Here is a 15,949-nt window from a genome sequence, read left to right on the forward strand (position 1 = left end):
TCTGGGATTTATCAGAATGGTAGCAAGCTGGGCCACAATTGAAGGACTCCGAGCAAAGGACCAAACTAAGTGCGACTTTTTTCTGGAACCAGGCTAGGGAGAAGATATTTGGAGCAGCAGAGAACAGGGAGGTAAAGTTGAGGAGGGGGTCATCTCCCCTCACCCACACACTCCTTTTGATGTTGATATTAGACCCCTTCCCACTCCACTGTATATGTAAATGCAGCAGAACAAAAACCAAGGCTGCCCCATTACATCTAGTTTGGCCCTTAGTATCTCTTGCATTTGTGTGTGTGTGTGTGTGTGTGTGTGTGTGTGTGTAATTAATGTTCATATACTGTCCCTTAACACTAGTAATGTAATGTTGGAACTGGCCCTTCTTATTTTGGCTTCTGTTGGACTATAGCTGCTCTTCTTTCTGCTTGCTCTTCCAAAGCAGAACGCAGGCAAGCCCAATGCACCTCTAGTTATGGTGCCTAGGTTAATTTGTCTTTAATCTGCTTTACATCAGCAGAGGCGCTGGACCCTACCTTCGCCTTGCTCTGCTCGGCTGCACCATAATGCTATGATTCTTAGGCTCTGCTGAGATTCCAAGCCCATGACCAGCCACTTGCGGGCACACACAAAGCATTATTTGAGCTCTCAGTTTGCTCACCAGGGTGAAACAGCTCCCCACCCCCACCCCAAGGTCACACCTGCATCTCAGACCACATTCCATCCACAAACAAGGGCTAGGCTTCTTTCCCTAGGAGAATTTTCCTGCTGCTTTCTGTTCAGGCAACAGTTCAGAAGGTTTGTGGTTTCTTCTAATTCCAGAGAAGTGAGTGATCTTTGTGTGCGCATAGGACACATGGGAGTCACTGAGTCAGGGGGGCTTCTTGGGGGGCAAAGGACTACATTGAACTGGACTTGCTCTACTTGGTAGCAAGCAGGACATTTTTGGTGTCTCAGGCATGAGGCTTGCTTAGTAACTCTCCGTCTGCTTTGAAAAAGAACACCATGGTAGAGAGAACACAGTTGACAAAGGCCCCGCATTACATCCTGCAAAACTCTACCCAGCTTGTAGTTTAACGTAGGAACTCACTCCTAAGAAATGTCATTGCCGGACTTGGAGCCTGTCTTTGTTATTTGACCAAAAGATCCAACTACATAAATCACAGAACTCTTAAATTTCTGGAAGCAAACCAGCAGTGTACAAGATGCTATAAAAGCAAATCCAAACTAGCAACAGGTTGGGCTGTAAATGAATTAATTGAATACAATTCCATATAGTATTATCTTCTCTCTTGTTGTGGCAATCACTAACACAGGACTGAGAGTGGATGAGAGAAGAAGGGAGTTCTAAGGTGCCGTTGGATTCAAATTCTGTTGTTTTACTGCAGATTAACACAGCTACCCACCTAAAACTATCCTCTTTATGTTTTGCATGATCATATACTTAATAGCCCTAGGAAGTAATGAGCACCATCAAAAATGCCTTCCAGCAAATACATTCTGTCATATACAGTATGGTCTTCCAGTGGCATCAACTCTGATTTTGTCCAGTTAATTGAATAACCAGACAAATCACCAAAATTATTAATCAAGGTCATTAATATAGGAATGGAAGATATAAATAATAAAATTAATAATAATAATACTATTAATATTAATAAAGAAATAAATAATAAAAGATTATTTGCATATAAAATCTTAAATTCTAAAGACTTGTGTATAAAGCCATGTATATTATTATTCTGCCTAACAGCACAAGCAAAGGTTCCAAAGACAAATAAAAAATAGGAGTAAGAGGACAACCTTGTCTAGTACCCGACTCAAGAAGAAAGGGCGCAGAAAAGATGTCATTAGTTTGTATCCTAGATCTGGGAAATGAACAAAAATTTCTAATCCATTTCAAAAATTTGTGAAGCAAGCCAAATTTAGTCAATGTGAAAAAATAAATTTTGTCAAAATCCTTTTCACCATTAGATGAAAGAATGGCAACTTGATCAGATCTCTTTCTATTTAATGCAATCACACCAGTGACTAACCTAAGATTATCAGAACCTTGAATAAATGCGATCTGATCTACATGTACGAAAATTCTAATAACATTTTGAAGTCTTATTAGCAAAAATTGCAGTTAATATCCTAGCATCCATATTCACAAAAAAAAATAGGTTGAAAACTTGCAAATTGAGTCTGGTCTTTGCTAGGATTTGGAATTACAGTAATATATGCATCCTGTAGCAACATTAGCAATAAACTGTATTCAAAAATCTTGTTGTACAACTGTAAAATTCAGAATTAGATGTGCCAGTGCTCATATTCATTAACTCTACCTTAATTTCATCATTTTGCAACGGTTCAGCAAGAAGCTGTTGCTGAGTGATATCTAAAAATGGAAGATCGAGGTGGAAAAAATGCTTCAAAATTTTTGTCAAATGGTTCTTAGCCCTTACTATAAAGTTTAGAGTAAAACTTTTGTAACTGTAAATTTATTTCAGTAAAGGCAGTATATATTACATCCTTCTCATCCTTAATCATAGTAATACAATTTTGCTACCTTAAATGGTGTGCTAATAATTTACCTGTTTTCTCCTCGCTTTCCCAATATCACTGACAGAAACCGGTTAAAGCATATTCTACTTTCACTGACAATATGTTATTCAAGCCATATTTAACCTTTTACAACTCTTATAGAGATAGGATTGCCAGGTCTCCCTGGGGGATGGGCACCCTGGTATTTACTTCCAGAAGTGATGTCATCATGCTGGCTGCAGGAGTGCCCCTGCACTTCTCAAAGAATCTGCCTTTTGGGAGTCTAAATCACACACACACACCGCAAAGAGCAGGGGAACTCCCACGGCCAGCGCAATGATGTCATTTCAGGAAGTGATGTCATTGAGCCCTGCTGGGAGAGTGTGTGCTGAGCAGTTGCCTGGATTGCCTGCTAGTGGCAGGCAGTCGCTGGGCAGCTTGCCACCAATCTTTGGTAGGGCAAATCACTGGCAGTTTGCCCACCACCAGTGAGCACCTGAGAAGCCTAAATAGGGATCTGATGTGGGAGAAGAAGCAAATTGATTCAGTGCATTTTTCATGATTGTTTCTTCCTTTTCTCTAAGTTTCTCCTTGTGAGAAGCATATTCAATAATCCTTCCTCTGATAAAAGCTTGCTTGCTTGCTTGCTTGCTTGCTTGCTTGCTTGCTTTATTTATTTATTTATTTATTTATTTATTTATTTATTTATTTATTTATAGTCTGCTTTTCTCACAGGCAGACTCAGAGCAAATTAACATTATACTAAATACATTTAATAAAAACATATAATAAAACACTGGTGGCAGTCATATAAATACTGTACTAAAAACATTCTAAAGTAGCCCATATTGTACCCCACATCTCAGACATCATCAGGGTCTGTGAGGCATGGTGGCCAAGGTTTTAATAAATACAGGGTCGGGGGCATATATCCCCCCTCTGGGAGGGGCCGGTTGGGTGATCTGTCTGCTTCAAACACCATAAAACTGGCAAAACATCTCTGTCTTAGAGGCCTGGTGAAACGATAACAAGTCTTGCTGAGACCAGGCCTCCACAGACAGAGAGTTCCACCAGGTAGGTGCCAGGGCTGAAAAAGCCCTGGCCCTGGTTGAAGCGAGGTGAAACTCCTTGGGGCCAATGATTACCAGTAGCTGCCTACTGGAGCAACCTTCAGGGAATATAGGGTGAGAGACGGTCCCACAGGTATGTCAGTCCCAGTCTGCTAAGGCCTTGAAGTTTAAGACCAGGACCTTGAACCTGACCCAGAATGCCACTGGAAGCCAGTGTAGCTGGCACAGGACAGCTGCAATATGTGACTGGAACAAGTTCTGGAACAAGTTCCAGTCACAAGCAGGGCCACATTCTGGACCAATTGTAACCTCTAGCCCATATTGTACCCCACATCTCAGACATCATCAGGGTCTGTGAGGCATGGTGGCCAAGGTTTTAATAAATACAGGGTCGGGGGCATATATCCCCTCTCTGGGAGGGTCCGGTTGGGTGATCTGTCTGCCTCAACCACCAGCAGACCCAAGGGCAGCCCAGCATAAAGTGAGTTACAGTAGTCCAGCCTGGAGGTGACTGTTGCCTGGGTCACTGCTGCTGGGTTGCAGGCTGACAAGAAGGGGGCAAGCTGCCTGGCCTGGCCAAGATAGAAGAAGGCAGACCTGGCAACTGCCATGACCTGGGCCTCCATTGATGAGGTGTCCAGGATTACAACCAGACTCCTCACCTTCAGCGCCAGCTCAAGTAGCACCCTATTGAGGGCTGGGAGTCAGATCCCCAAACTTGATAGCCCATGGCCCAGGTGCAGGACCTCCGTCTTCGCAGGGTTCAGTTTCAGTCAACTCTGTTTTAACCACCCAGTCACAACCTCCAGAGAGAGCCCTGGACAGATTATCTGGAGTGGAGTCCAGACAGCTGTCCATCAACAGATAAAGTTGGGTGTCAACAGTGTATTGATGACAACCCAACCTGAAACTCTGCACCAGTTGGGTGAAGGGGTGCATATAGATGTTGAATAACATTGGGGAGAGCATTGTCCCCTGCAGGACAATAAACACTAATGGGAAGGGTGGCGACAACTGCTCCCCAAGTGCCACCCTCTGTCACCTACTGTGGAGAAAAGAGACCAGCCACTGTAGGGTTGTTTCATATATACCCATATCAACTTATAAGCTTCCCATTCAGTAGCACAAATATTAGCAGTTCCTTGGTTAATATTAAAATACTATGAAAGCTCAATTACCATCTGTGTTTTAAAAGTTTCATCATTAAGAAGCGAAACATTAAGATGCCATAAACCAGGCAGTCTAACCCTTAATCCTGTTTTTGGTATCGCCATTGCTTTAAAAAGGAGGGAGGAGGTTTGTCTCATGTTCTAGCAGACCTGTTTGCATGTACATTGCAGCAAGCTTCCTGGACCAAAGAGGGGACAAAATGCCTTCTCCTTCAGAATAAACCCTTTGCCTCTTGAAAACAAGAAAGTGAATGCTAAGTTCTACTACCTTCTGAGGCAAGAGTGACCCAAATGAACTGCACCTTGTTTGTTTAAATCTCTGTGGCTGCTGCAGTTTTCTCAGCTGTTCCTCCTTCCTTTGGCCCATCTCTGGCAGGAGAACAGGGCAAGGCTTGTTCTGCCTTCCTTCCCAGACCCCTGGGCTATGGTTCTCTAGTCCTCAAATGCAGCAAGCAAGTGGCAGTGGAAGAGAGAGCGAGAAAGGGGATGACTAAAGGGGAGAGGCTGTTCCCTGGCTATTTTTTGGCAACTGGTTTTTCGTCTGTAAGCACTGGAACTGGGATAGTGGTGTGTCTGCACTTCAAAGGCCAGGAAGGAAATTGCATTTTTTTTAAAAAAAAATCATTCTGAAATAAGTATCGGACCAGTGTTGTAGGGTATGTCCCTGAAATTTCCTGTCTGTCAGCTAATCATCAGTGGAGGGCATATAAGAGAACAACCATAGAACATAGCAGCTTACTGTCAGCTTGTGTAAAACGTCAACTCCAAAGGAGTTTGGTTTTAGTCAGACCCATGATTGTTGACATTTTTTTCATTGTTCTTCTGCCTAGGTAAACAACAATGGAATCATCTCCTTTCTGAGAGAGGTATCCCAATTTACACCAGTGGCTTTCCCCATCTCAAATGATCGGCGCGTGGTTGCAGCTTTCTGGGCTGATGTAGATAATCGGCGTGCAGGAAAAGTGTATTACCGGGAAACCAGGGACCAAGCCATCTTGGAAAAAGCCACTAAAGATATCTGGCAATATTTCCCAGAATTCCCAGAGTTCTCTGCCCAATGGGTATTTGTAGCCACTTGGTACCAGGTCACCTTCTTTGGAGGAAATTCACTTTCTCCGGTAAGTGGATTGGAGTTTGATGCTGGATAGAGGGCTGTTTTAGGTAGTAAAAATTTATATTTAATTATCTGTCATTGAGGCTGGGCGGACTACAAAGCTAACAAGTTTCTGAATCCTCTATGAAAACGTCTGGTACACCAGGACCTTTGCTGAAAACTACTCTGACAGTACTGTAGCTTTTCCTTCCTTTCAGTGCTGTGCTCTGAAAATAGTAGGAGCTGAATTCTGAGGCGCATAAAGGAGCCTTCTGAGTCAAGCATTTCACTACACTTTTCCACTGATAATAACTAGTGCCACAGTTCATTCTAACAACTTCTTTTATCGTGTGCTGTTTTTTAGGTAAATACTTTCCAGATAGTACTCATCACTGATGGGATGCTGTCCTTCACTATCTTCAACTACGAGTCAGTCACCTGGACCACCGGCATGCATGCCAGCAGTGGGGGAAATTCAGCAGGCCTGGGAGGCATTGCGGCCCAGGTAGACTCCATGATCACACCTTTCAAGCAAGTCTTCTTTCTAATACAAAGTCACATTCTTCCATACAGTAGTGTGTGGTGTGTGTATGTTTTAAGTAATTATTTCCTATTAGAGTTATGAAACAACAAGGTGATCCTCTCCCAACCCCTTGCATTGGTAATAATAATGTATATTACCTTGCTTTTTAATGCTGAGACCATATAGGGGGCTTTGTTATAGTGAAACCACAGCTCTTTACATTCACCCATGCCTTGTAGTTCCGTCTCCGCCTAACCTCAGATTTTAAAGAGCTGTCCAGCAAGTGGTTGCAGCAAGTACAGCTTTTCCTTGGTATTTTCATTTCATCCTTGTGTGTTGTTTTTTTTAACTAGTGGTTGTTCGGATGTGTAAACTTACCACTAATTGATCTATGCTTGGCTGGCTGCCGGTTCTCGATCTGAGAGTCTCCGGTAAGCAGGAAACTGCAGGTGTAAAGGAAATAGACATAGTTTCAATCCCAGTAATTCAGAAGTGCAGACTTTTATGACTGTAAACAGAGCAGTAACCGCACGCTTTGGATACTGTACAGTGCTTCAGGAACACCCTGACCCAGATCCAGCCAGGGAGGGAGGGAGGGAGGGAGGGAGAGGAAGTTGAAAAGTTTTCACCAGGCAGTGGCTTGTGACCAAGACTGCAGGAACGTGCTGCTGTAACGCACAGTTAGATGGAGTGGCTCAGCACGAGCACCTCGCAGCTCAGAATGGCAAAGGCTGCTGCTTGGCTTGTGCTAGCTGAGCTTTGCTCGTTTTTCGTGGAAAGGAGTGAGCGAGTCCAAGAGTCTTTTGGATTCACCCTGTGCAGATGAATGGAGATGAAAATAGGCTCAGCATTCTATGTGCTTTCCAACAAGTGAGTCATGGGTGTGTGGGGATTGCTGAGGCTTTATTATGCCAAGAACCATTCAGGAGAAGGGTTGCAATAACTAGACCATCTGAGATCTCTCTCCTCCCCTACATTCCCCTTTTTTCTTTTCATGCTGACAGTTCAGCATGTGTCATAGCCAAGACCTTTAATCATAACTGACATGCAAAACAGTATGGGATGCTATTTAGGATGTTGGGCTGTTCCATTTTTTTTCATTTGCGTGATTGCAGAAGTTAAAATCAAAGCCATGTTTCAATTGGTGTCATAGAGAGAGAATGTTTGCTTAAAACCAGCCTTGCAAATAGGTTACAAAAGATATTTGCCCACAAGAACATTGGCTAATCTGCCCAGCCCGCATAACTGGAAAGAAATAAGATTCTACCTCTGTAAAGCTTCCTTGCCTGGTTGCATGGAGATGCTTCTCTTCAGCGGTGACCAGGCAAGGGACTATTTACAAGGTTGCCCCCAAAGAAACTGAACTCTGAATGAAAAATATCTGGAGCCTAGAAGCAATCTGTCTAGGCAGAACATCCAGAAGGGCAAAGAAGAACTACTGTCATCTCAGCCTTACAAACATCTACCCACATTGAGGATTGGACTTGTTGTAGTGCTAGGTGCTGCACTCAGTATCCTATTCAAAGGATAAATTTCAGCTGGGAAGTGGTTGTAAAATTGGCCAGTGTAGGAAAACCTGATGCTTCCCTTCCTTATGTTCTTGCAGTCCATTCCTCTGTAGGGCATTGGGGCATGGAGAAAGAGAGAAGCCCTTGTCTTTTCCCATAGCTGGCCTGCTTTCCCCAGTGAGAGGTTTCACTCTCTGCCCTTGTCTTCCTAGGCAGGTTTCAATGCCGGTGATGGAAAACGATATTTTAACATCCCCGGATCCCGCACTGATGACATTGTCGACGTGGAGATGACGACAAATGTGGGTATCCCCGGGCGCTGGGTGTTCAGAATCGATGATGCCCAGGTGCAAGTGGGGGGCTGCAACAACACAAGTAAGAGGACAGCAGTTAGGTTTATTTAACCAAACCAATTCTTCCAGCCCTTCTATTTGTTCTGTGAGAATCCCAGTGCCAATGAAAGGCAGCAGCTCTGCAGTTTGGGTGTGGAAAGAGGAAAAATGCAACACTTCCCCCCACCCCCGGGTATGAAAACTGTGAATGTCCAACAAGATGTGGGGTGCATTGGTGCAGAATCCCTGTGTGAGTAACAACTCATGGGAACGTTAGTCTGTTATTGGATTAAACTTGGAGAGTACATCTTTAGCTGGAGACCAGTGATTTTTTCTGCCGGTGACAATTAAGGTTTTTTTTAGTTATTCTCAAAAGTGAAACAAGATAGAACAGCGAACTATTTGAGATAAACGGGGTGCAGGGCCAGACCAAATAAGCACCTGAACCCTCTGAACCTTCATATAATCAATGAAATCTTTAATTGATTGATCAGTGGCAGCCAAATTTAATTAGTGAGGGTGAATTTTAATTGGTGGCACTGAGTCAGGGCATACTTTTTTTAAAGGCTATTTTGGTTTAGGTGTGTTACTGTAATTTCTGTAATAAGGGAGAGAAAAGCAAATGAAAAGATGGTCAGAGGAGAACACACACACCAGAGAATAGGTTTATTTAATTAGAATATAAGTTGACTCACATTTTCTTGACTATTTCAAAAATGCCCCATATTGAGCCTTTTGATAATTTGTAAATTTAAATAAATATAATTAATTATGCAATCTAAAAGATGATGAACGGACTATCTTTTCTCAGTTAACAAGCTCTGTTTAAAATACATTTTCTCCCAATATGGTTTAGCTTACTTACAGCAATATGAAGTTTTGAAATGGCACAATTTGAAGGCTCATTTAAAACATTCATGTGCCATTAGTGGCTCAGGCAAAGGTTGTGGAGGAGAATCTGAACTTCTTCAAGATTTCTCAGTTTGGCCGTCTCTCACATTTTGAGGGCAGTGGAGATCTTGATCTCTCTCCCTGAAGCTAGCAATGCCCAGCACAGTTGCCAGTCTGGCAAACAGTGGGCAGGAGGCGGATGGCACAGAGAGTCTTGGGACTTGCCTTTCTTGAAAGTTATATATAAGGGCTTCATTCTACTGGTAACTTTCTGCTATGTAAGGCACATCCATCAGCAAATCAGATCTTTCATGCTTCTGACTGCAGCTCTCTAAATCCCCCAAAATGTTGCTTCTGAAGGATAGAAGATACTGGGGTACAACAAAAGAGGCAGCTTGGGGGTCCATAATGGGAGAGGGTAACCAGTGAAAGCCCTCCTCCCACTGTCAGCTGGTGGAAAATTACTATTGGGTTCAGCTTAAGGAACCAGAGGAGCGAAGAAGAACAAAACTTCATATTCAGAGTCAGTTAACTTCTGAAACCCAGTACTAGGAGGCCACATTGGCCTGTATGCCCTGTTTGTTGGCTCTCCAGGAGCACTGTTTGGCCACTGTGTGAAACAGGATGCTAGACTACATAAACAACTGGTCTCAACCAGTAGGTTTCATGGTCTTTGGTCAAACTCAAAGTTTTGCCCTGTTTTCTATTAAATACTTATAGTGGGTGAAAACTGGGCTTCTTCATTCTCATGTTACTTTCTGACAGTTGCGTCTATGTTTTGCAGGTATGTTGTATTGCTATAGGAATGGGGAAATTCTCAGTAAACTTGTTTGAAACAGGTAGAGAGGGACGTTGCCATTTACAAGTCCCCAAAATACGATTAACATATAAGTTCAAAATGGAAGGGCTTTTTACACATTCTGGCTTTGTGAACATTTTGTGAGTGGTGACTCTGCCTTCACCTGCCTGTTCTAACTGCAGGTTCTGTTAGATGCTTGACTGCAGGTGCCTGTGTCTGCAGTTAGAAAGGAATGTTGCCATTTCAAAAGGGATAGGGTTCACTTTGGCGAAGGGTTATGTTTATTACACATGGAATGGTTTGTCTCAGACTGGCCGTAGGTGCAGTGTTCACTTTCTGCTTGCAAATATCTTCTTTCTGTCATCTGCAAGTACTAAAAAACAAAAACACAAACTTTTACTCAGTCAACAGCTCCTTAGCTTGGAATCGTCTCTTTTCTGGTTCTCTGGCTATATGCCTCCCTGCCTCTCTGTTACCTCCATTTATTTATTTAAAATATATGCTACTTTCCTTGCAGAACTGAAAGTGGTTTTTTTAAAAAAAACTTTCTTCCTCTTCTGAATTTCAGTGACTTGACGGCTTAACTACATGAGATACTGGGAATTCCATTAATAGTGTTCCAAGGGTGTTTGTTTATATTACTTGTGGAGGGACTTGATTCAGACCAAGAAGTTACGTTTGAGTGCATCCGTATATGTATGGTTGCCACAACAGGGCAAATAACAGCTCTCTGGAGCTCTTCGAGTTTGGGAAAACATGCTGGGTAGGGGACTTGACTCTACTGTACAATCCTGGTCCAAATCAGCTCCCTCCTGCCCAATGTCTGATTTTTCAAGAAAAAAAGTATACTGGAACTTTGTTGATGATATTCCCAGAATATTGAGTAGTTGAATCTTAAGAACTGTTTTGACTGTGTCTATCATTTTCCTTGAAGACTTCAATCTCTGGAATAATTTTAATTTTGACAAAAACATAACAGTGTAGAATTTTGGTGGCATGTATTCTGATACTTAGTCTATTTTATTTCTTGGGATTTGTCCTAAAATTTTAAAACATAAACAAAGATAAAGAGCACACCCATACAAAATAGGTTGAGCCACAGGATGTAAAACTGGTTGAAACTGTGATGTGTATGAATGTCTTTCAGCAACTTGAGACATCAAAGCAGAAGAAGACATTCTTATTAAAATTTCTCTTGATGAGAATATTAGATTTGGAATGAAAAATACCTCATTTTGATCTTCAGATTTTTAGGGCAAGTCATTAGCTGATCAAGTAAAAATATTCCCTTGGCTCTTAAGCCTTGTTTCTGCTTGCCCAGTGCTCTGCTGTGGAGTGTTTTCCTTCACTTCCAGTCACGGAAGACCGCAATGCATGAAGCAATGCATGAAGCAAGGCACAAGCAAAAACAGGGTTTAGGATCCAAGCCCAAAAGAAAAGGAACTATTTCTATATGCAATTTTAAAAATTATTTTCATTCATTACTAAACTTCAGTCCAGTTTCAATGTGGATGGCCCAAGTTGAGATGAATCATATTAAATAAATGCAGCACTTCTGTTAATGAGGTCAGCTGGTGTGTTAACTACAGAGCAGACAGGAGTTAAAGGCCATGGCAGTTGTTTCAGTCCAGTCTTATTGTTGCTGCAACATATTCTGGTCATGTTCTCCTCTGATTAATTGTGGACTCCCTTGTTCTTGCAGCTTCTGTGTGTTTGACTCTCCGCCCTTGTCAGAATGGAGGAAAATGTATTGAGGACTGTATCACAGGGAACCCCTCTTACTCCTGTTCTTGTCTGGCTGGTTTCACTGGAAAGCGATGCCATATTGGTGAGTCTTGCTCACAGTTTTGTGGGCAAAACTGTCATTCCCTAACCCAGAAGCAGAGCACCTGCTTTCCTTCCAGAAAATCTCATGTTTCACCCCTGGAATCTCCAGTTAAAAGGTAAAGGCTGCTGCCTGAGACTTTGGAGAATCACTGCCACCCAGAATCAACAGTACTGGGACCGAAGAACCTATGGTCTGACTCAGTATTTTTTTTAAGAAACAAAAAAGTAGGAACTATGTTTTGGCTGTAACTAGCTCTTCCTGTTTTCAAATGGCTTTGTTTAGCCTCAAGAAACTTTTTTTTTACTCCTTGCAATTTTTCAGATATGTCCTTTAATTAACCAGGTGAAGCCAAACTAGAATTCCCAAGATATTTTTTGTTCTTTTATGGTGGTTTTAATGCAACTCTGAGTCTACTCCAACTGAAAAAATTTAGTGAATTTCTTAACTATGCTAGTGTATTGGAAATGGATCTATAAAGAGGATATGTTATGCACTTGTTTAATGGGATAGCTATAGTTTACCAGCTATTTTGAAATTTTATTTTGGAGTATTGTTTTAAGGATCTAGTCAGAGTACCAGATATTGTGTATATGTGTATTGTTACATTCTTTGACACATAACTAACACAACTTTCCCTAAACCTGTTTTTTCCCAGTTTTAGTGGGTTGCATGTCTATCCCCCCACCTTTTCCTCTTGACGCAGTATAAGACAGCTAGCTTCAGACGTTCACGTGTCACACTGAATTGTTTTTTTTTCCCTCCGTGCACATTTGTGACTTATTAATAGGGAAGATTGTGAAATCTGATTAAATTTTATTCTGATTTCGAAACAGAGTCCCCACTCCTGGGATTGATTCTCATTCTATAGTATTTCTGATTAGTAGTCTAGCCAAGTTTGAGCCTGCAACTCAATCCTGACACTTAAAGGGGATTCAATTCCTGATTCACTGATATGCTCTTCTGAGCTCTCAGAATCAATCCAGGCATTTACAGGGTCATCAAGAGATGTGCAGTTCTGGACTAGATGGGTGTGTGCCTATATATTATAGATATTTCTTCTTTCCATTCTTGATGAGTTTGAATACCCATAAGGGCTTTCTGTACTCACCTTTGGCATTTTGTAATGAACTACTTGCTTCCATATCAGAGAAAAATTGTATTTAAGCCTTCCTTGCTGTGTTTGTTTTTAGGAACAGTTAAGGTTGGGTGAATGCTACCACAATCTTGGAGTACTAGGTTTGATTGTTTTGAGAAAGTGCTTTCTAGCCTTCTAATTCTATGATCTTCCATGGAGGTATCCAAACTGTTGCCATTTGAATGGGCCTTTCTAGGCTTGCCAGATGCCTATTTATAGGCAAAACTGCGGGCAACCCCAGACTAACAATTATAGTTACAAAAAACAAGCCGGGGAACTTCAAAAATATGTTTTTCTTTTTTAAAGTGTGAAAAAGTGCAATAGTGCAAAAGTGCAACAATTCAATTATAATAACTTTACAATATAATTTTACAATACAAGAATACACAAACACACAGTACAGTCATTACAAAAAGTCTTCTATAGTCCATAGAAATTATCCTCTGCGTTAAAGTGCAAAGTGCCTATTACAATAAGAAGCCGGAGGTGGAGAGTGGCAATGGGCTTGTATATCCTTTCACAGTCCAAAAATTAAATTAGTTCCAAAAACGCCGACGGGAGTATGCTGGCAGATTTCAATTAACCCGTTTCGTGAGTAAACAACTCACTTCATCTTGGGCATGAACATTTCGGACCGGACCCACTTGGAACCAGACCCAGAAGATGGCAAGACTGCTCAGCCGCCAGAATGGACCTGTGATTCCTTGGTGCCACATTGATTGATTTATTTGTCAACACTACACCATCAATTCACAAAAGCAAAAAGCCTTGTGAAAGATATGAACTTGCAATACAACATTAAGTATCTTGCCATCTTCTGGGTCTGGTTCCAAGTGGGTCCGGTCCGAAATGTTCATGCCCAAGATGAAGTGAGTTGTTTACTCACGAAACGGGTTAATTGAAATCTGCCAGCATACTCCCGTCGGCGTTTTTGGAACTAATTTAATTTTTGGACTGTGAAAGGATATACAAGCCCATTGCCACTCTCCACCTCCGGCTTCTTATTGTAATAGGCACTTTGCACTTTAACGCAGAGGATAATTTCTACGGACTATAGAAGACTTTTTGTAATGACTGTACTGTGTGTTTGTGTATCCTAGATGCCTATTTATGGCAGGAAATCACCCTTTCTCTACCTGCTGATCAGAGGAAGGCTGAGGTCCACAAAATGGGGGCTTGAGTGAATGTCATCCTTGGCTGGAGGTCTCACTTCTGGTACAACCTGGAAGTGATGGTGTTATGCTGGGGCTGATTCTTTAACACTCAGCCAAAAACATAGCATTAGAGTGTGGTGTTATGCTGGGGCTGATTAGAGTGTGGTGTTATGCTGGGGCTGATTCTTTAACACTCAGCCAAAAACATAGCCCTAGTGTGACACCGTCACTTCCAGGTCACACTAGAAGTGACATCATTGACCCAGGACAATTATTGTGCATGTGTCCTTGATAAGTTCCCACCTACCCCCACTTCCTGCCAGTTGCCAGGAGGGACCTGGCAACTACCCAAATCAACCTAGCATTGGGGGGGGGATTAAAGGAAGGTTGCATATCTTTCCAACTGTTTTTCCAGATGTGGATGAGTGTGCTTCTAACCCATGTCGGAACAAAGCCTCCTGTATTGATGGCATCAACAGCTTCAGGTGTTCATGCCCACCAGGATTCAAAGGAGCCACGTGTGAAATTGGTGAGCAACACTGACTAATGGAAAATATAAGGAAATAAGGTTTATGGGTAGGCCTAGGTGGGCAAAGCAGTTATAAGCATATACCTGCCCCATTGTCTCTTTGTTACCAGACTTTTGGGACAGGATGGGGTAATGAGTTTGAACTGCAGCACATATTTTCTGAGGGGGAAATTGCACAAACACAGGGTTGAGTGATTTTAAATACTTGATCCGTAAGTAAAAAGGCTACTTGTGGCGGTGTTGCAGTGCTGTACAGAGTACAAGAAACTTTGAGTGTAACATTTAAAATGAAAAAGATAAAGGGAGGGGAAAGAAATAGAGGTTGGAATAAATAGAAATAAAGTATACACAAATGAAATGAACATAAAATTCAGGCTTAGTTTCTGAAGAGAATGGGGACTAAGGGCTGTACCAAAGGATTGCTAGAAAAAATTAATACTGAGGAGCAACTGGAAGGAATTGAGAAGAGTATTACCATGGAAGTATTCTGGGAGGCAATTTATGAAATTTGTATCCTGCTGTTTGTCCTAATCAGGGCCACCAAGTTGGCTAACACTTAAAACAGATCAACCAATTCAAAACCAAAACTCATGTATATAAACACAGAAACAGCAATTAAAACCTGGGGTAGGAAGGGGGGGTCATTGAAGGAATGCCAGACAAAACAAAAAAGTCTTCACTCTTGAGCAGAAGACAATGATAAGAGGACAGATGAGTATCCCTGGGGAGGGAGTTCAGAAACAGCAATTAAAACCTGGGGTAGGAAGGGGGGGTCATTGAAGGAATGCCAGACAAAACAAAAAAGTCTTCACTCTTGAGCAGAAGACAATGATAAGAGGACAGATGAGTATCCCTGGGGAGGGAGTTCAGTATCTTGGTGCCATGACTGAGAAGCCTTCATGTCAGGTTGCCACTCATCTAACCTCAGAAGGGGCATCCAATGCAGGGCCTCAGAAGTTGACCATAGCAGTTGGGTAGGTTTGTATGGAAATAGGCAGAACTTAAATTTTGCTGGCCCCAAACTGTATAAGACTGTAAAGGTCAACACCAGTACTTTGAACTGATTCAGAAACAAATTGGGAGCCAGTGTAGCTGAACCAAAATTAGAGTGATATATTCTCTATGACCTACTTCAGTAAGCATCCTAGTTGCACCATTCTGTGCTGCAATCTAGATGTTACTAGGGCATGTACCAAACTGACCAGACCTTTTCTGGCCAGGACAGTGCAGCTGGCTAACCAGTTGATGATTATAAAAGGCACTCTTGGTTACAACCACCACCTGCTTGTGCAGCATTAGGCTCATGTCCAGGAGCTACAGGCCTAATCTTTCAGAGATAATATAATGTTATCTAGAACCAGAGACATGTTAAATCCTGGGTCAGTCCTTCTTGTCAGG

At 42.1% G+C, this 15,949-nt stretch overlaps 1 protein-coding gene across 4 annotated transcripts in view; it reads left to right on the forward strand.

The window, feature by feature from the left end:
- SNED1 (sushi, nidogen and EGF like domains 1) overlaps positions 1–15,949 on the forward strand; it is a 98,402-nt gene that overhangs the window by 39,393 nt on the left and 43,060 nt on the right. For all 4 annotated transcript variants that reach the window (XM_054984127.1, XM_054984123.1, XM_054984126.1 and 1 more), the window contains exons 2-6: positions 5,590–5,877; positions 6,217–6,357; positions 8,096–8,258; positions 11,608–11,733; positions 14,438–14,551. In XM_054984127.1, coding sequence (XP_054840102.1) covers positions 5,590–5,877; positions 6,217–6,357; positions 8,096–8,258; positions 11,608–11,733; positions 14,438–14,551 — 832 coding nt within the window. The remainder of the gene's footprint in view (positions 1–5,589; positions 5,878–6,216; positions 6,358–8,095; positions 8,259–11,607; positions 11,734–14,437; positions 14,552–15,949) is intronic.

The sequence above is a fragment of the Eublepharis macularius genome, chromosome 6, assembly GCF_028583425.1.
Source record: "Eublepharis macularius isolate TG4126 chromosome 6, MPM_Emac_v1.0, whole genome shotgun sequence".
Taxonomy (NCBI): Eukaryota; Metazoa; Chordata; class Lepidosauria; order Squamata; family Eublepharidae; genus Eublepharis; species Eublepharis macularius.